Source organism: Schistocerca nitens, chromosome 8 (assembly GCF_023898315.1).
Source record: "Schistocerca nitens isolate TAMUIC-IGC-003100 chromosome 8, iqSchNite1.1, whole genome shotgun sequence".
NCBI classification, from domain to species: domain Eukaryota; kingdom Metazoa; phylum Arthropoda; class Insecta; order Orthoptera; family Acrididae; genus Schistocerca; species Schistocerca nitens.
In genome coordinates this window covers 100174388-100196245 of record NC_064621.1, presented here as the reverse complement: position 1 = coordinate 100196245, position 21858 = coordinate 100174388, and the positions used below count along the sequence as shown (strand labels likewise).

General features: G+C 42.8%; 1 protein-coding gene across 3 annotated transcripts in view; it reads right to left on the bottom strand.

The window, feature by feature from the left end:
- The window catches only part of LOC126198470 (cytochrome P450 4C1-like), a 130184-nt gene that overhangs the window by 47855 nt on the left and 60471 nt on the right, over window positions 1-21858 (bottom strand). For all 3 annotated transcript variants that reach the window (XM_049934816.1, XM_049934818.1, XM_049934817.1), the window contains one exon: window positions 12228-12458. In XM_049934816.1, coding sequence (XP_049790773.1) covers window positions 12228-12458 — 231 coding nt within the window. The remainder of the gene's footprint in view (window positions 1-12227; window positions 12459-21858) is intronic.

The window sequence follows — 21858 nt, the reverse complement described above, 5'->3', positions numbered from 1 at the left end:
GACCCTCGCCAGGCCACAAGCGAAAGTGAGGCTGGCCGTTGACACTGACACGCGACCCACACGCGACAGCCTGCTAGCTCTCCAGACGCGGCAGCCGTTTGGAGGGATTCCCTGCGGCAGACAACGTTGTCGTGAGTACACGAAGAAGATCACATATCGTGTCAGAACCTGCGCCTCATGTGCCTCAGGACAGAAAGGGACGCTCTATACTCACCTGTTTGGGTTTTTACAACTCACTAGCATTGGCCGATCTGCATACACAAAGCAGTATCGTGCCACACTAACAAATGTATGGTCTCATTTCTTACTTCTCCTCTCTATTAGAGAGCAGTTTTAACAATAGTCACTCCACGTGCCATCATCCCTCGTCGAACTGCAATATTGGGAAACATAAAGTACTGTCCAGCGAGAGAAGAGGCCTAGACTAGTGATGTATCCCAACAAGTAGACCTCAGAGACAATTAATCGACGTGAGGAGAGCCTATCACTGTGTCTTCCTACCATACTGCCGTCATCATATGGGTGGGTCTTGGTCCAATCTCAACAGAGTACTGCAGATGCTCCAGCATACCCTACTGCCGTTTCAACAACATAGCAACAACACCCGACGTTTAGCCCTATGTGATGTCAGTAAGGTGTAATGTGTGAAGTGCTTCGAATATTTCTAACAATGTGATTTAGTGCCTCATTCTCAGCACAGTCGTGAACATTGTGCAATGTGCACGCACAACTTGATGCCCCATGAACCTTGTTTTTTTTTTCTTTTCTTTCTTAAATTTCTTTCTCTAATGTTGGTTTTGTAATGTATGTTATACCTTGTATGTGTTTGTGTTTTTACACTGTAATTCTTATTACAAATTACTGTATTGTTCTCCACACCATGTTTTTTTTTGTATTTTGTATTTATTGTTGTGTGTATGCGAACAGTGTGCCTGAAGTCCCCATAAACTGAAGCAGATACCACCACTGTCATTGTGAATGGACCATCAGTTCAGGGAACATTTTGTAAAGGTTATTCTTGCTGCAGGGAGACAGAATGAATCGGAGGTTGTAATTAGATTCTGAAAGCTCACAAAGAGATTGTTAACTTAAATAGTATCATGTGAGAGTGAGTTCAGGTTAGTTTCATGATTCAAATTGTTGTAAAATCTTGGGCATTCAATTGCGGAGCACTACAACTTTGATTGTAAAGAATAAATTGCTCCATATTTGGCTCACATGCCCGGGCCATATTTAGAGAGTGAATATCTGTGTGAATCGGTGTTTGGAAGGGGCTCCCTGGGTATGGATGTGTGATGTGAGTGTTAGTGTTCCATATTAAGAAGGTGAAGTTGGCTACATCATAAATAATCCTCCCTCTATGAGCTGCATTTTTCAGTTGAAGTGATTTTTTTTATAGAGTGCGGCATGTGGAGTCACTTTGTAAGATTGTTCTTGGGCGATTGACTCACTACCTTGCTCCTAAGTGAGCCAACCGCTCACCAATTACAATCTAAAATGGCGTAGGGGCCATGAGAGGTGGCATGAGCCCCCTCTCATATTTCTATCTTACGATTCTCCTCTCTAGTTGCATGCGGTGGAGGTTCCGTTGCTATTCCTTCACACGCGGACTTCCCATGCAGCGTCTCTCGCCACCCGGGTGGTCCAGTGACAGGCGGGCTCTTCTGACTTTGAAAGAGTAGGCCGACAGGTGTGGGGGGTCGAGTGAATACTTTCCGGACGCCGACATTGTCAGGAGACGCGCCCGCGGGAGCCGGAAGTGGCGGCTGGGCTGGAGGTTCCGTTGCTTCGCAGAAGCTTAGCGAAAACACTTTCTTGCGGGCTACCAGCGAGGCGTGGGAATGACTTATGTACCCAGGCAGCTGTGGCGGGAAAATTCCCGCGCTTTCTGCAAAATAGGAACCGTGATTGGCTTGCTCAGGGCATAGCTCCGTGACGGAGCAAAATCAGCACAGAAATTGGCGCCAAGAATCTCCATTGGTGGAATGGTAGTGCTCCGGCAATGGAGTGGAATTTCCGCCGGTTTTCGAGTTGCTGATTGGAACGTAACCACGGCCACTGTCGTGGGGGCGGGAATGTTGTGTGTTCGGCCTGTACGGGTGCTCTGGGTAGTCGGCAGTCGCCTTTCGGTCGAGGACGTCGAAGCAACCAGCCCTCGCCTGCGGTACGCCAGATCGTGTTCTGGGAGATAAGAAGACCGTTTGGTAATGTACGTCCGCAGCACCGGCAGATAGGGATTTTCCTAGGTGACAATCAGAGCTCAGCAGAGCGCGCCTGTTCATCCTTTTCTAACTTTGTTTTGTTTCGAGTAGCAGCAATTACTGTTGGGTTAGCTGTGTGTCTCTCTTGAGATTTGAGTGGAAAGGAATTGGCTCCACATACCACTTCGTCTTAAACCTCACGATCTAAGTTAGGGACAACTTCACCTTTATAGTGTTTGCATGAATCTCCAATTTTAGCCAATTTTATGTTTTATAAATATTTCCTGTATTTCTTTTACTATTCTGTGTTTAATCTTAATAAATCATATTGTTATTTTGGACAGAACTTTCATTCTGTTAATCGATAGAGCAACCCTATCATTCCTCACTATGCTAATGAAACCTTGGTTTATTTAACTTATTTATCAAATTAAATTATTGCAGGTGCCAAACTCTCTTCTACTCCACTAGCAGGGTTGATTAGAGTCAGTTTGCGTATTTCTTTTATCCTTGTGCAACAGCAAAAGTCGGAGTTAGAATAGGGGGGGCTTAGAGCATGATTTACATATGTGGATTCTAGTAGAACTTAGTGATAAATACACTGCTAGCCCCGGCACCTCGCAACATCATCTTCTTCCTGTCGGTTAAATTTCGCGTCTGTAGCATGTCATCTTCGTGGTGTAGCAATTTTAATGGCCAGTAGTGTAGGTCCTATTTCTTGTGGTCCCAGCAATGTTTAGAGCGGATTTTTGTTGCCATGTCGCTACTCACTGGTCGCCGGCTTGTCCTGGCGGCAGCAAGGTAAGCCTGCGGAGCCTTAACGGCCCATTTGAACCACAGCATCGCTGCTCGCTGTGACCCTCGCCAGGCGATGATACGAAGATGGTTTGTATTACGAGCCGTGAGCATCGCCACATGGCCTCGAACTGTAGCCATGATTGGCCTCTTCAACGTCACATCAGCGAGGCCGTGTTTGACTGCGAGCTATGTGAACAGCTGCAAGGTAATTACTCCAGGCGAGCACTTATCAGGGAGGCTTCAGCGTAGATGTAACAAGGATTCTGCCGAGCAGGACGTGTGGCGTGCCTGAGGTGCATAAACGTGTCCTTATAATGGGCCAGGGACTCCAAATCCACTATCAGTAAACATAATCATATTTACCGGCAGTTATCCGGATAGCTCAACGCAATAGAGAGAGCATTGCCAGCAGCACTTCCGGGCCACCTAGCCATCGACCTCAGCGGTCGCCCCCTGCCATCAACCACAGCCTCGTAAGTGCGACCCCATATGCTCCACGAGCCAGTGCCCGGTCACCACGCAGCTGCCACTCACCTGACGACCATGACTTCGCCTGACGCCACCAACGCTACGTCGGCTTCGACTCGCTCAGCCAGCACCAGGTCCAACCATTGCTTACAACTGACCACTAAGAATTATGCAACAACCCATTTTTATATTTGACTTAAGCAGTGCGACAGAGTTCAGAGTACGACTTAGGTTCATTCTTCGAGTCATCTCCAGTGAATTCTACAGCCGAAGACGTGATTGCGTGGACTTTACATAAGAGCCAGACGTTTCACACGGGCATTACAAGTGAATGTGTGTACTTGTCAGGCCCACTTCACTAATGTTTCGTTCTCTCCCGTTGTGTCCCTTATGCAAAATGCAGGGTGATTCACGAAGATATGCAAATATTTTAATATGTTATTCTACAAATAAAACTAAAGAAAAAAGTTCATATAAACACAGGTCCGCAAATGTTTACTTGCGGAGTTACTGCTTAAAAGATTTTGCCGTAGATTTAGCAACTTCGCTAACATGAAGCCATCGCAAAGCTGTACGAGGTTAAAGCAAAGCACGATTTCCATTTATTTTGTTGTTATATATCTGGGAAATCTAATACAACATGTCCCAGACGTGTATTTACAGTAGTTTTCCAGTACATCAATAGAAGCAATGAAGTAATCTCGTAAAATTTTTAATTTATTAGCTACTTGACCCAATTTGTTCTGTAAATTTCAGACAATTGCACAAAGTTTTCAACAGAAGTTGTAGACAATTTAATTTTGGAAAAATAAAATAAAAAATAAACAACATATCGGCGTATTCCTCTGTCGTAAATTTGAAATGCATCCCTGTTTCATAAATAATCTACAAAGTACAACACTTACTATGTGGTTTCACTTAAATACACTGTTGTTATTATGTTCTTTCACTGAACAATACAGAAAACTAACTCGTTTGAAGGTTAGGAAACTCTGAAACAGCTCACTAACGGTTGCCAACAATGACATAAACGTTTCTGCAATCTTAATGGGAAGTAAACAAGTTTACTTTTATAATAATCTTTGTTTCTCTGAATGTTCTGGAAAACTACTGCACATACACGTCTGGGACATGCGTTATTAGATTCATCAGACCGATAACAACAAAATAAATGGAAATCTTGCTTTACTTTAACCTCGTACGGTTTTGCGATGGCTTCATATTAGCGAAGTTGTTAAATTTCAGGCAAAATCTTCAATTAGCCCTAATTCCGTAACTAAACATTTTCTGACCTATGTTTAAATGAATTTTTTTCTTTAGTTTTAGTTGTAGAATAACATATTAAAATATATGCTTATCTTTGTGAATCACCCTGTATATCGCATGGTCGTAGGTCCATTGATCACACTGACCTTGACTGCAGCAAGGGTCGGAATGATTTTAGCAGTCTGCTCATCTACCAGCAATGAGTATTTTTGAAGGATGCCACACTATTTTTCATTAACTTGCCACTGTGCAATGTGCACCACAGCTTATCGCAAGCCTCATGAAAATGTTTCCACAGAATTGAAACAGGATATAAAGCACTGTCATACTATGTACTTCTTTCTCCACGCACCTTCACCCTCAGATTGGCACAACTCTTTGTGTCACGGTGTCTGGGGGTCTCTGTCCTCGAATGCTAGCCAATAAGAGGCCAGAATAGGCAACGTGTCCCTATAAGGGCATGCTCTCGACAGCCAGTGGTAGATGAAAAAACGAATTTCTCAGTCGTTCCACATGATCGTCCACGTACCCAGTGTTTCATGAGTTTATACCACATTGTGCTATGATACAGTTGCAGTTTCCTGAATTAGTTGTCTTCCGATAATTGTCTCGCAGTAAACCAAGGTGATATCTGAGATTTTTTAGATAGCAAATGGCCAATTATCCATATATGTTACACCCTTAACCAAGGAGAGATACGCAGTCAGCACATAAATAGGAAGGTGTCCACATGTATGGACTATATGGGATTCGAGAATCTTACAGAACATTGTGAGTAGGTACACTTCCAGTCTACAGAATTGTTAAGATACAGTAAACCAACGCAGACGGTCCTCAGGTACGTGGGTGGACTTACGCCTCTATATCCAATATAGAAGGAGCAGGTAACGGATCAACACGAGTATTAGGAGAATCACCCAGTACGTTAGCAGATGGTGCTCCAGTCCCTGGTAACGTTTTTTTTTTTTCTTAGATCCACCAGATTGAGCTGCTGCAGCCTGACGTTTACCTGAATCTACCTGCATTGGCGAACTCATACCCTCGTCACTATCAGAATAAGGTACTAAACGTTGTGGTTCAGAATGTTGTTGTGTTTCTTCTGGTCCTTCTTCGTCTTCGTCTTCTTCGCTGTCTGATACCTCGTGGTCTACGTGATGTTCGTTTACAGAACTTGTTCCAGTGGCTGAACCAGATGTTGACGGGCGGTCGTGATCTATAGGCAAACCACGGCGAACACGAAACATTAGCCATTGTTCATAGGCATAGCGTTTCTGGCCTTCATGCATGAACTCCCAATTAGACCGTTCCCACGGTGGAATATCATAATTCTGAAGGCAAGAAACGTTAAAATCAAATAATGAAAACCAAAAATATATGATACACAACATAAATTATATTTACATACCTGTTTTTTCGGCATTTGGTTGTTTCGGATACAAAGTTTTTCCAATACGTTGTTCAACAGCTGTCTTCAATTTCAGGCCGTATTTTCCCACAAATGAATGCCAATTTCGTGTATGACTCCAGTCAATTGCGAAATCAATTATAGCTTTGGCATCCAACTGTTGAACTCGTTGTCTAAACTCTTCTTCTGTAAATGGTCGTTCTCTTGCTTCCTTTAGCAGATTATCGTATCCTACGTCGTGCTCTTTAGCAATGGCATCTGCTCCACTGCGCAGTGCGTCTATATTTATAGGATTTCCCGGTCCTACGTAATCACTGCCAGGTAAAGTATATCCTTTGTTCTGTACACGTTCAACTACTTTTTTAACGCCGTAAGCAGCACCTGCGGCGGCAGCAGATGTCGCACCAGCCGCTATCGCTATCTGCCCTGAACTTGTAACACCAGCTGTGCTAATTGCGGCCCCGTCCGTGACACTTTCAGATAACAAGGGCACTGTTTCGCTAGCGGTTTCTATATCTGAACTCTGTTGACCTCGACCACGATTTCGTGGTCTATTTGGGCGGCGCCGTCGCACGCCAATATTACTTTCTTCTGGCCTTGATTCTGGCACCCGTTCAAATTCAACTGTTTCGCCACTCGTATCCAAATCGTCGAATGTTGGATTATCTCCATACCGTATACGAGTAACAGCATCCTCTCGTTGCACTGCTCGAATATCATTACTGCTACGTGAACGATTAACATTTGTTAACGGAATTCTTTCCGCCATTTCAATATCTTCTTCAGGTCCCGGATATAAAACACCTCCGTCGTATTGTATAGAGCCATGGTTGCCCGTGCTTAAATACTGATTTATCCAAGACATTTTGCTGACTACACTAAATAAATAATCACTACCTTTTATATACATTACGTTATCAAACAGCACGTGTCGGGCAACCTTTTGCTGGCGTGGGTGCTTGCTCAGATAATTGTCCTAAAAGGACAAATTATCTCGGCGGGACAGTGACGCCGCCATCGCGACCTTGGCACCCAGGGGGCCCCATTTTTTTATCAATTGCTGACCCTCATGAATCGAAACATGACTGCGTCGCGTCGTTTCATGATTCGAGGGTCAGCAATTGATAAAAAAAAATGGGGCCCCCGGAGTCCCAAGGTCGCGATAGTGGCGTCATTAGTTTAAGGTCTATTCTGAAACGACGAGTAATGTGATAAGGAATGGAACTGGGTCCCACCTGAACAAGTATGTCTATGCTATGTGCAGGATATGTGTTGTCACCTTTTCTGTATGACTTTATTGCTGATGACGAAATTACGACCGCACAGTGCGCCGTATGTGGTTAGTATTACCTTCAAGCTGTGAATGTGTTCGCCGGCCATTGTGGCCGAGCGGTTCTAGGCGCTTCAATCCGGAACCGCGCTGCTGCTACGGTCGCAGGTTCGAATCCTGCCTCGGTCACGGATGTGTGTGATGCCCTTAGGTTAGTTAGGTTTAAGTAATTCTGAGTCTAGGGGACTGATGACCTCATAAGTCCCATAGTGTTCAGAGCCATTTTGAAATCTGGTCTGTGAACCATTTTATGGACACTCAGTGTTCAAATATTTATATTTCGAGACCCACGTGGCACATAAAATATGTTTTGAAGAGTGTTATTAGTATGAATAAGGTGAAGCTCTCGTTTTATATGAAGATAAAATTTCCATAAACTCCATAACTTCGCGTAGAACGCTTAGGGAAGGCATGTTCTGATTCTATGGTTTTCCAAATTTGATCTTTGCGATATGCTGTCAGGTGCAGACTTTTGTAGTGATACCATTTTCAAAGGAAGACTTTGCCACTGAGTCTCCACAATAAATCGTCTTATTCCATATTTGATTTTGTTCTTGTCAGGAGGCTTAATGGTTTGCGTCACAGATTTAAATTCTCTGCATCATTTTGATGTAATGAAAATGTTACAGGGGAAAAGCAAGCAGTCTGGATGTTGCATGGAACTGATGAATGGCTCATTTTCGTTATGTTTGTACTTGACGGTGCCCACAAACAACTGGAGTGCTCAATATATACAAATACTCGGAGTAAAAAGCACACTCAGATAACCAGATCGCACGATAATACACGGACTTTTTCCCATTTATAGTAATTACGCTGTTCTAAATTGTAGAATGATGTTTAAAATTAATAAATGTTATTGGCACTATTGTTATTTTTATAATTTAGCGTAGCTATTAATTTGAAAACATTTGTAAAGTAGATTTCCTATGTCTGATTTTCTATGACTGTAGAAAATCGATATTTAAACAGCAACTTCTGTGTACTATCAGATTGGTCACTTTCATATCAATGTTCTCCTTGACCTAACATCTTTTGATATGCATTAATAATTCGACTCTGATCTGGGCTGTTATAAAATGATTGCTGGACCCTGTTGTAGAGCCTGTTCTGACCTTTTATAAGTGGTGTGGTTATAGTTGTTGCATATTCCTAAACAATTTTAAAGTGAAGATTTTCTATTTAAAAGTTAATTAAAATGGCTAAAGCATACTCAGTGTTCTAATTGAAATAATCAAACCTGGTTCATACTCCATGGACACAAAGTACTCTTCCAATGAGCCATATTTTTCAGTGAACCACACTTTCAGTGAGGAGCCACAAGAAAAAGATTAAAATATAATTTATCACAGCTCTATCTTCCTTCTCGGTGATTTATTAGCTGCACTTTAGTAACGTTTCAGTAGCTAAACAGGTGTATTTCATTAGATATGTTTGAAATTCGAAAAATTTAAATGGGTTTTCGTAAAAACAGAGTGGAGGGTCGCTACATACTCTTCCTGTTATAGGGTGAGCAGGTAAGTCTGTTGGAAGGCTACCAGCAGCAGTAAAATTAGGCTGAATTGCTGCTCACCCTGATTTCGTTCCTCGCCCTAACCTCACGTACCAACAGGACAGACAAGCGAAAAACAGAAAGTGTTCAATATTCATTATCACAATCTCCTGGACGAGACTGAAGCTTTTGATGCATCTTGCACAGAGCATACTATATTAACACCACCAATTCAGAGTTTATATGCTAACAAAATAAGCTACTTTGTATTTGTGGAAGAAATTTTCAGTTTAGTAACATCTTTCTTAAACATGCATCTTTGGTTTGAGAACTTTTGTGATTATGTATTGTGGATTTGCAATATTATATCAAATATGTCATGCTAGTTGAGAAAGGAAACCACTTTTTTTTAAAATATCTCTTTCATGAAGACAGTATATATAATATATATAGGGTGTTACAAAAAGGTACGGCCAAACTTTCAGGAAGCATTCCTCACACACAAATGATGAAAAGATGTTATGTGGACGTGTGTCCGGAAATGCTTAATTTCCATGTTAGAGCTCATTTTAGTTTTGTCAGTATGTACTGTACTTCCTCGATTCACCACCATGATTTCATACGGGATACTCTACATGTGCTGCTAGAACATGTGCCTTTACAAGTACGACACAACATGTGGTTCATGCACGATGGAGCTCCTGCACATTTCAGTCGAAGTGTTCGTACGCTTCTCAACAACAGATTCGGTGATCGATGGATTGGTAGAGGCGAACCAATTCCATGGCCTCCACGCTCTCCTGACCTCAACCCTCTTGACTTTCATTTATGGGGGCATTTGAAAGCTCTTGTCTATGCAACCCCGGTACCAAATGTAGAGACTCTTCGTGCTCGTATTGTGGACGGCTGTGATACAATACGCCATTCTCCAGGGCTGCATCAGCGCATCAGGGATTCCATGCGATGCAGGGTGGATGCATGTATCCTCGCTAACGGAGGACATTTTGAACATTTCCTGTAACAAAGTGTTTGAAGTCACGCTGGTACGTTCTGTTACTGTGTGTTTCCATTCCATGATTAATGTGATTTGAAGAGAAGTAATAAAATGAGCTCTAACATGGAAAGTAAGCGTTTCCGGACACATGTCCACATTACATATTTTCTTTCTTTGTGTGTGAGGAATGTTTCCTGAAAGTTTGGCCGTACCTTTTTGTAACACCCTATATATACATATACATATATATATATATATATATATATATATATATATATATATATATATATATATATATGTGATAGTTCGCAGGCTATTGCACCCAGATGACGTTGAAACAAATGATAGCACTGTTAAATCATAGCCATCATATTAATGTGCTTAAAATGGGAAAATGTCAAGCATTCGAAAGACGTGAACTTTTCTGAGCTATGCGACGTAATATTTTCGGTAAAATAGAAGAACTGACAAACAACAAGTACTTGAGGTTCGTCTTTTCTTGTACCTCCAATGAATACACATTTTAAGATCACTAACAGGTTACTGATAAGTTAATGTTCACTACAATAAACACGTATCTTGACAAAAGGAAGAGTCTTTCTGCTTCTAAGTTTGTTGTTCTTATTTTAAGTGTTTCATTAATAAACTCTATGTTACTAGATCAAAGTGATAATTTCTCACGTTGCAGGTACAGTATTGATGAAAGTGGAAAGATGGTTTTATTCACAGATTGTAACAAATTGCTCTTCATTAATGGAATCTACTGAGTAAAATAATTATGTGAGCAATGTAAAAAAAGAAATGTGTTTTTTCCTTTAAAAACATGCATTGTCAAGCTGAGAATTTTTCACCCTACCGATTTAGTTCGTAAGAGCACATTTTTTGTCTATGAAAAATGGAGAAAAATGGCAAGATGAAGAGCTATAAGGGAGAAAAGGTCGGAGGAAAAGGAGGATGAAGCGAATGAGTAGGACAACAAAGAGAAAAGGGGTAGGAGGGGAACAAGAGATAAGACGAAAAACCAGGAGAAGTCTAAGAATACAGCAATAGTGAATAGAGATGTAAATGAGGACATAAGAGTGTAAATGATATAGGATAAGAATAGAAGAACAAGATGAAGAAAAAAGACAAGAAAAGAAGTGGGAGAAGAAAGTAGAATGAAATGTGTAACAGACAGTGGAGAAATATAATGATGGGAGTGAAGGGAAGGAGAAGGGAGAAGAAGGAGGAAAGAACTGGGAGAGGAAAGAAAGGGAGGAGAAGAAGAAAGATAATGTGGGTAAGGGACGAAAACGAAGCAAAAAAGTAAGAGAAAATAATACTCAAAGAAGGCAGTATTATATGAAGGCAAGCTGAAAGAAAAAGGTATAAAAAGAGGCAAATAAAGGTGATACTGAACCAAAGATTCAAAAGAAAGGAAGAAGAAAAGAAAGGAGCAAAAGGAGAATTCAGGATGGAATAAGAAAAAGAAGGTGAAGGATCAATATGAGGAAGAAGCTGCGGGGAATAAAGTAGAGGTGGGTGGGCAGGTAGAGGAAGATTTCGATGAATTGTCCGAGGAAAGCTGAAAGAGGTGTAGAACTAGGAGAGAGATAAGGATAAAGTGAAGGAGGAGGAAGAAAAGTGAATATGAAAGAAATGCGATGGAAATGGAGCAGAAACAGGAGCTGAAGAAATGAAGGAGAATGAGACAGAGAAAGAGTTGGATGAAGTGGTCGAGGGAAAGTGAAGGCAAGGTGGAAATATGAGTAAGACAATGTGATGCAAGAGAGAAAGTGATGCGGATGAGGAAAAAGGAATGAAGGTCAGAAGATGTGGATAAAGTGATGGGGAGTAAAACAATGGATGATGACCAGGAGGAGGAAGAGTTGGATGAAGTGGTGAAGCAAGAATGAAAAAGAAGTAGAAATGATGCAGTGATAAGGTTAAAGTGAGAGAGGAGGAAGAGAAGTGTAGATGAAGATGGAAGTGCAGAAGGAATGAAGTTGGAAAAACAGGTAGATGGGAGGAGAAGAAGACGAATGGGGATGAGGAGGAGGAGGCTACCGGTGTGGATGGAGTGTAAAGGGGCAAGGTAGTAGAGAATTGGCAGGAAGAGGAAAACAATGAGAAAATGGAGGACGGATGATTGTCTCTGCCTATGACTCACCTCTCCCCAACCTCATCGAGTGGCATTGCAGTCGGACTGCCTGGGCAAGGTAGTAGAGAATTAGCAGGAAGAGGAAAACAATGAGAAAATGGAGGACGGATGATTGTCTCTGCCTATGACTCACCTCTCCCTGAACCTCATCGAGTGGCATTGCAGTCTGATTGCCTGGCTTGAGCAGAGCTTCCAGCAGACGCTGGCGTGTCTTGGTAGGTCCATCCTCTGTGGCTGCCGACCCCATGGCGATGCACTTAAGGGCCCAGTCCTGCATCACTTTCACGAACTTGAACACACCACGTCCTTTGGAGGTCAGCTGCAGCAGGAACTTGTTCTGCATCCATGGCCGCAGTATCATCATCTGTAAAAAGCATGTGGCACTCGTCAGTGCTAGTCTCCACCTAGGGGCAGGGACGGACAATAGGCCACGAACACTAGTGTCTGTTAATCAAATCATATCGCCCAAATTATGAATACTGGTGAAACTCCCTAAATAAAATCAAGAATATAAGAGCCAAAATTTAATTCATGGTAAAAGTAAAAACATTAATTAAATGTATAAACAGTTACGTATCAGTTCCTGGCTGCTCCTACCTGTTAGTGGTGGTCGCTATTGCGAACGCTAACGTCAGTAATCCAGCTTCCGGGAAATGGGTGCCATTCTCGAGCCTAGAGATGACGGATCATTCTTCCCTTTATCTATCTAAAAGCCTCCTGTTTGCAAAGGCAAGTGATCTCCAAAGAAACGCTAGTATTTTGCCATACGCTTTTGAAAACGAAATTTCTCAGAGGACTGACAGAAAGAAGCATCTTTCAATAAGTAGTATGAGCATTACTGGGACATATCCGAATGAAGTGCCTATACTGATGCGCCAAAACTTTTATGACCACCTGCTTCCTAGCTTGTTCATCCGTCTTTGCAACAAAATACATCACTGATTCTGTGCATCATGGATCCGACAGTTAGTAGGCAGGTTTGTGTAAGTATGTAGCATTAGATGTCCACGCACAGGCCGTATAATACGCGTATAAAACGGAATGCTGAATGCATACACAGTGATGGCACCTGGTAGTGGTCCAGGTGAATTCCATAGGATTTACATCAGGTGAATGTGCCGCCGAACATCAATGAGAGTTCACTGTAATGCTCTTCAGACCACTGCAGCATGGTTCTGGCTCCGAGTCACGGACAATTATGCTGCTGAAAGATGACATTGCCTTCATCGATGTTATCAGATATGAAGTGATGCAGGTGGTTCACAGTTGTCCGTATGTCTTTGATTACTACCACAAGTCCAATGCAAGAAGTGGAGACTATCTCTCATGGCATAATACTGCTCCTGCAAGCTTGCATACTTGGAGCGCTGCACATTTCGAGCCACTGTTCGTATAGTTGACGGCAATTGTGGAGACGGCCATCGATCTAGTGTAGCAAGAATTTGATTCACCCGAAGTGCCAGCATGTTTCCATTGATTGATGGTCGAAGACCGAAGGTCCCGTGCTCACAGCAAACATAACTGATGATGACATTGGGTCAACATGTGAAATTCTAGGGACGGTCTGCTCTGGAGCTCCATTTTCAGCAACGTACAATGAATGGTGAGCTCCAAAACACTTCTACGTGCACCAGTTTTGTTCTCTTTCGTCAGAGATGCCACAGTTCACCATCTATCCTACATAATAGAGCAGATTCGTGTACGTCCAATCACTTAGCGCCCAGTGGTAGTTTCACTGTCCTTCTACGTCTTTCCATAGATGCCCATGACAGTAGCACGTGAACATTCGACCAACTTCCGCCATTTCCGATGCTCGTTCAAATGGTTCAAATGGCTCTGAGCACTATGGGACTCAACTGCTGTGGTCATAAGTCCCCTAGAACTTAGAACTACTTAAACCTAACTAACCTAAGGACAGCACACAACACCCAGCCATCACGAGGCAGAGAAAATCCCTGACCCCGCCGGGAATCGAACCCGGGAACCCGGGCGTGGGAAGCGTCCGATGCTCGTTCACAGGCTCTGTGCAGTAATAATATGCCCTTTACCAAGGCTGTATATCTCAAATGGATTTCCCCATTTGCAGCCCATATCTTCGCTAGGGTGATGCCCCCTCTGTGTCTGCTCCGCTTTCATACTTTTGTTACCGCGTCACCTGCCCACAATGCCATCAGGCGGCATTGAACGCCTCAGTGGCCAGTATTCATAATATTTTTGCTTATCAGTGTATATTCCGCCTTAGAAACTGGTTAATCAAATAATTTCGTGGAGAAATGTTAGTTGCTCACAAAGTCGGAGAGTCTGCTTACAGGCTTCGCAAAGGTGGGTCGAAAGTCGTAGGCCCTATGGGGCAGAGCTGTGGTTTAAAAATTTCAGGGTGTATGAAGTCGGGAATGAGTGGTAAACATCAGTGTTGTTTTTTTCCGCGTTTTGTAAGAAACAGAGCGACTTGTAATCATCAGTCTTGTTGTTTTCCGCTTTTTGTAAGAAACAGAACGAGGTAATGAGCTAGCATTTGCTAGATAGACAAAGCTTTCATACTAGAACACGCAGAAAACAGCTAGCCGGAGGTAGTGTTTGGTAACAGCAAGGCAGACTTGGTGAGGTCTTCAGAAGACAGTAAATTCAGTTTTTTCCAGTGGAAACTTGTAGCGTTTTCGTGCGTGCACTTCTCTCCTTTAACGATAGATTGTCATTATAAGGAAACATCCCCCCTCCCCCCCCCAATACAATGACAGAAAAAAATCCCAACATAAAAATAATTAATATAGACTTATTAAATTTTGGGAATAAATTATCCAGGTAACATATTTAAGTCTTTAACACTTCAAAATCACAGGTAAATAAAGCGCGAGCTAAGCCATTGCAAATGTGGAATGCTGGTACATTAACAACCGGTGTAACCACCAGAATGCAAACATGGAAACGTGTATGCATTGTGTTGTACAGGTGTCGGATGTCAGTTCGTGGGATGGAGTTCCATTCCTGTTGCACTTGGTTGGTCAGTACAGGGATGGTTGATGCTGTTTGTGGATGATGCTGCAGTTATAGTCCGATGATGTGCCATATGTGCTCGACTGGAGACAGAGCTGGTGGTAGAGCGGACAAAGGCAAAATGTCGACACTATGTATAGCATGTTGAGTTACGACAGCGGCACGTGGGCAGGCATTATCCTGTTCTGAAACACCCCTGGAATGATGTTAATTAATGGCAGCATAACAGGTCAAATCACGGGACTCACGTACAGGTCTTGCAGTCAGGGTGCTTGGGATAACCATGAGAGTTCTCCAGCTATCATACGAAATCGCATCCCAGACCATAACTACACATGCAGGATCAGTGCGCCTAGCACACAGACAGGTTGGTTGCAGGCCTTCAACAGAGCAACACACAGCCATCACGAGCAACGAGGCAGAACCAGGTTTCATCAGAAAACAAAACAGACCTCCTCGCTGTCCACCAATCAGCTCTTGTTTGACACCATTGAAGTCGCGGATGGTTTGGCGTCAGTAAAATGCATACTACAGGACGTATGACTCGGAGCTGTCCTTGAAGTAACCGATTTGTAACAGTTTGTTATGTCACTGGAGTACCAGGTGCTGTTCAGATTGCTGCTGCCATGTCGAGTTGCTGCACTACTCCGGACAAAGGTCGGACCCCAAGACTTTTGTCATCTTAGTGTACCACGTTTGTATTTGAAATATGCGGTCCTCGATATGCATTGACACAGTTCGAGTTGTGCGCACTGGAAACCTTCCACCCTGCAGCCACGTGACTCTGCTGGCTGCAAGTCGTATTTTCAGATTCAATTTCCGAAGTGTTGGCCTACGATATGCACAGTAATACGTCTACAGTTTAACTTCCTCGTCTGCGGTATGTGCCTAAACCGTATATGCAACACCAAAACTAGAGTCTCAAAATAACGACCACGAATATTCACTCCGACTGTTGCGTGCGACACTGAATTTTCGCTTCTTACTCGTTCGCTCCTACTGCTATGTCGACATTATCATGCGGCTCTCTTTAACTCGACTTTTCTCCCATAACATTACACGCATTCACTGTTCAAATTCTTACGTGAAAGTATAGTTTTACATTCTTATGTTTGTGTAAAAATTGTGTAAATCAGAAGTAAATAATGTGGGTCCTGGGTTTTTCTGGGCATAAACAACGTTCAAATTCGTTACAGACGACAGCCGCCGATATTTCGAGAGGTGAACACGCTGCCATTTTCAAGGAAAAAGTGCCGACGATGTCACCCAGTTGTACACCTGTAATTAATTTGAGCATCCTATGTGCCGGGAGACACCCAGGTCCTGCATCATTTACCTCTACAGGGAGCAAATGTATCCTTGCTTGTGGAGGTGGGATAAACTTCTCAGTAGTACAGTAAGAGTACAATGCGCGTTGTCGCATTTGTTGGGGTGTCTTCATCAAAATACTGTTCCAAACTTTGCTAAAGTTGTACACAACATTAATTCTCCTGCCCCCCCCCCCCCCCCCCGTCTCTTGTTCGTGAAAGGATCTATTACACTCACTCACCGGCAGTTGGATATTGTTTACATGACACTGTTTCGGCATCATTTAATGATTACTTCAAAAACTTCAGCTTTTTCTTGGGATTGGCTGGACGGTGCAGTTTGACTGGGAATTTCATTTTATAACTTTCCGGCTTTTGTGAAGTTTGAACGTTTCGGTGACTCGCCATCTAATCCTGTATCTGGAGAAACCTGTGATAAATCTCACGGAGGAGGCTCTTGACGACACAGCTTCATCCGTGTTACGGAAGAGCTTAAATTTTGCAACGACTCCCAAGCGCTTGCCATTGGATGGTTTTTATTAGTTTTATTGAAGAGGCTGTTTTTAAACTACCTTCTAATGTTGCAGAGGAGGTAAGGAGGGAGCCATGTCGTATGCTGGCTGGGGCGCGTCCGCCCGAGTGTAATGTGACGGCGGCTGAGAGGGCTGCCTCACGTTCACTTTGACTTGATCCGGATACTGTCTAGCGTAATGCTACAGTTGTTTTCGAAAAGCAGCATTACGTCCGAAAGATGCATTGTTTGCTGTCTGACTCAGCGCATCGCAGGACGGGTGCTGACACACAAAAATTAGAAAAAACTAACAAGCTCCTGAAGAAAAGTTCATTGTCACAGGAGACTATCGTCATAATTCTTATTGTGCTGTTCTCTCTATGTTATAAGGCTTTCTAAAGGTCACGAGGAAGGGTCCCTCTTAGGCTGATTGCGAGTAATGTAGGTGCTTCGACACAGCGTGTAGCAAAACACCTCGCTATCCTGTTGAGCCCATTAGTAGGTCAGTGTCACATTAAGAAATAGTCGAATTGCTCACGTAGATTAGAGACAATGCGTCTGAAATGACAGTGATATTCTAGTAACTTTTAATGTGGTCTCTCTCTTCTCTCGTGTTCCTCTGATTCGTTACGTTTAACTGAGGTAAGGTTTGTTGTACTCATATTAACGTACCCAATTCGGTATGTGTTGACTTCGACTTACTTTCTATTGAATGACAATTACTGTGAGCAGTCAGGTGGAGTTGCGATGGATAGCCGCTTGCCTCCTGTTATTGCCAATTTGTTTACGGAAGACTTCGAGGAAAGTACCTTGGAGTCAGCGGCTTTGGAACCTACGTGTATGTTCAGATATGTCAACGATGCTGTTGTTGTTTGGCCTCATCGCAGATACAATCTGAACGACCACTGAAAACACCTTGAGACGTAGCAAATGGGGATCTAATCCATTCATATTTCCCGCTCCCAAGGTCAGCTAAAACTTTTTCGCTTTTCGTTTCTCATTCTATGTCTAATGCAGTTGCACACATAATATGTAATCAGTACAGTAACATGTAAAATTTTATTTAGACATAATCTGTATTAAACATGTGTCTGTTGTTTACATTTATGTTCATGAGTCTAATGGTGCAGTTGCTTTCACTTGAAGCCTGAATAATTAAAAGTGACAAAATGGTTCAAATGGCTCTGAGCACTGTGGGACTTAACATCTTAGGTCATCAGTACCCTAGAACTTAGAACTACTTAAACCTAACTAACCTAAGGACATCACACACATCCATGCCCGAGGCAGGATTCGAACCTGCGACCGTAGCAGTCCCGCGGTTCCGGACTGCAGCGCCTAGAACCGCACGGCCACCGCGGCCGGCTTAAAAGTGACAGCTATTAAACTTACGACATCATATAATGGGAAAAACACTGTGAACAAATAAGCAGCAGAGGAGTTATTGTCAAAACTCATTCGGAAGCAGACGCTCCCAACGTTTCGAGCACATATTTGGAATCATCTGACGTTAATTAGCTTATGAAATATTGACATTGAAAGCTTGGACGCCCAAAATTTCAATCGCCTGTTTTGCTTTAATGACTGCAAGATTCTGAATTTTGAGAACATAATTTTATTGCAGTATTTTTTCTAAATCAGAAAACACCTCTCGGTAATTAATCTAGTCAGTAATTAAGATGACGAAAAATTTAGAAACATAAAATATTTACTTTAAGATGCATCCCATACTCGTAAACTGGTGATTACACAAAGCGCATAAGAATAATATTCTACAGAGTTTTGTGAATTACTAATCTGAAACATTTTTCATAAACCAAATAATAGCGCAGTCTTAGAGTCTAGGCAAAATCGTAAAATGTAATTTAGCCAAATTTCAAAGCATTATGTACATTCGTGTTCATGTGCTTGCCTCCCCTGAAAACCATTTAACCCTTGCAATATTCGATGCTTTTTTTAAAAAATACTGCTGTATGCTTCCAGGAGCTCTTCCGTTTGAGCAGCACTAATTGTCAGCTATACATTACAAATGGGTACAAACTTTAACTTAAGAGCAGTTACTTGTGTAAGGTTGTTATCATTATCATTCTTTTAAAAAAGATTTAGAATTGTTACAGCCAACTACAAAGTAGAATTTATATTAACTTGGTTTACGCAATAACATTAAAGGAAGTAGACGTGTGACACCCCGTGAGTGTCAAATGCCGTTTGTGAATGATACGGATGTTGAACCTCCAGCGCAAGGCACTATAACGATTCCGTAATGTGATTCATACTGCACAGCTGTTTTACAAATTAAGGGATGTATATAGTTTAATAACTAGCAAGGTTGTCACAACGAAATTACCCAGTATGGAAAGCTACGTGATCTTAAGACTACGATTATCAAGTCAAAACCCTTTTGTTCTCGCAGTAGTACAAAGGAATATATTTACTTTTCCTATTAAGCACCATGAAACCTGAATAGAAACACAAAGAAGATGGATTCAAAATTTGCTCTGGACTGACGTTCAGAACTTTATTTATGGAATAACAAACATGCAAGATTACTGTGCATATGCCTCGCGTTGCATTCACACAAAGTGAGAATTTCTGCCAAAATAAAGATAGGAGCGGAATAAATCGCCGATTAAATTGTATTGCTTCTTATAATACAAACGATCGAATATCTGCTCCAGGTATTGCTGCGAATCTAAACTTGAGTCACGCGTCAGCAAGCACAAACAAACTAGAGCGCTGCATTACACAAACATTAAAATGGTTCATCAACGCTGTACAATCTTGACGATAGGCAGGTGAATTAATACAGCCACACTCCCGGTGAAGACAGTTGACATAAAATGCACGAGATGAAGAGAAGGGGCTTCCACCGACCAGGAAAGAAAAAAAAAAAAAATGCTACAGTATAGAACAGAAGGCAACTGGAAGAAACAAGGAATTAGACGATAAAAAATGAGACTTCTAAACAAAGATAATAATTACACTGAAGTCCCCGACATCTTGGACACCAAAAAAGGCGGGACACGGTTCTTCACTGGATGTGTTATGACCCCAGGCGCCAGGCCAGTGCACGCTGTGCAAAGTGTTCCCATGCTGACTACAAAGACGGTAATGAGTTCTTGTGCCAAAGCGCTCCATTCCTCCCCCCCCTCCCCCCCCCCCCCCCCACGGATGCTGGATGGTCACTGGTGCATGTGGATGTGCCGCAGTACGTCGACCCAAAGCATCCCACATGTGCTCAATGGGACTGGAGTCGAGGTAGATCAGGAGGAGAGTCCATTTGCCGAATACCCTCTCTTTCCAAGAGCTTGTCAGCCTGCGCTGTTCGATGCGATCGTGTGATTGCGCATGGTAATCCACAAAAATTTCGGCATGGCCGATCGCACCTCTCAAATGACGCACATTGGTCATTCATAAAGACGAAGTCAGGTGCGAATGCACTATTGAAGAGGCACCATAACACCTCTACCACCAAAACAATGATGTTCAACACTGTCCCTGTGTGCATTGCGTGCTCGCACCTCTCGCCGTATAAGGGTACGTCCGGAATCACTACTCAGACAGAATCCGCTTCCATTCGGGAAGAGCGCGCGACCCCTACTCCTCTTTGGTCCCCTCCCTATGCTTTCAGCAACCAGTCAACGCTATTATGACACTGTACTTCATCCACACGAGTGTGTTTCCGCGGTTCATTTGGTCCTGATCTCCGAACAGCGCATATGCATGAGCTCCTGGAACTAGAGGATGTTCGCCGAATATAATGGCGTGCGCTTTCCTGTGCATTAAATCCCATCGACCACGTGTAGGGTGCGTCCAGATGCCCAACGACGATCCACCACATCACGCAGGCTGATGCAGGAATGGGACACCCTACCACAAGAGCCCCTTACAACCTCGCGGCCACCAGAGAGCATCGTGTAGAACATGCACTGCCGATCATGGTGATCGCGCACAATGTTACAGGCCATGTCCAACCTTTTGTTAGTAGAGGGGACCTCCATAAATAGTGGTGACTTCTGTGTATTATTGTCTTCGAATAAAACTGTCGTTCTCTCTCTGTACGTACCAAGATCATCGAGCTATGTTGGGACCACTCTATACATGCTGATTTAGTCTATCATGTGCAAACTTTACGGATTCATCGATGAAAGGATGCGGAACAAAAAAGTTCTAGTGAACTCATGTCCGTAAATGCGTGGTATCCATGCTAGATACCATTAATTCACTCATATGTTGTTGCAGAGACTGCAGTCTTAATACATCCTGTACCATGCAGACGCAATTACTGCATGTCTTGAAAATGGTTTCCATGTGCGTCAACTGATGCGTGTACGTGCCGTAGCATGTTCTGTCTCAGACGTTCACACCAGCCAGGATGCACCAGAAGAGTGTCAAACGCAGCATTAATAAGCTGCTACAGTGTCTCCACATCTGCATGGTCTCTGCATACATGATATTTTTGAGATGGCCCCATAACCAGAAATCGAACGGGTTGAGATCCGGTGAACGAGCAGGCCATGCAACTGGACCCCCTCGTCTGATCCATCGACCGCAGAAGACACAATTGAGATGCGTCTGGACGTTAAAGGGGATATAATTTGCTTTGATTTATTGATAATTTACAGACCTGTTGGCTTACATTTTATAACAGGTCGTTCATTTTACGGCTTTTCGTGTGGATAACACAACACGTTCCCTGTTACAAACGGCAATTATTGTTTTCGGTAATTAGAATGGCAGTAATAATAAATTAAAGATAGATTAGAAAATGCAAAGGAACACAAAAATATTCAAATTCTAAGGAACTATGGTGACAGGAAAGACTTAGACAGAAAGAGAGAGAGAGAGAGAGAGAGAGAGAGAGAGAGAGAGAAATGTTACCCTATCTGAGCCAGCCTCGCCTGACAGCCTCAGAACTACGTCGAGCCTTGCAGTCCTGGTTCGCTACAGTT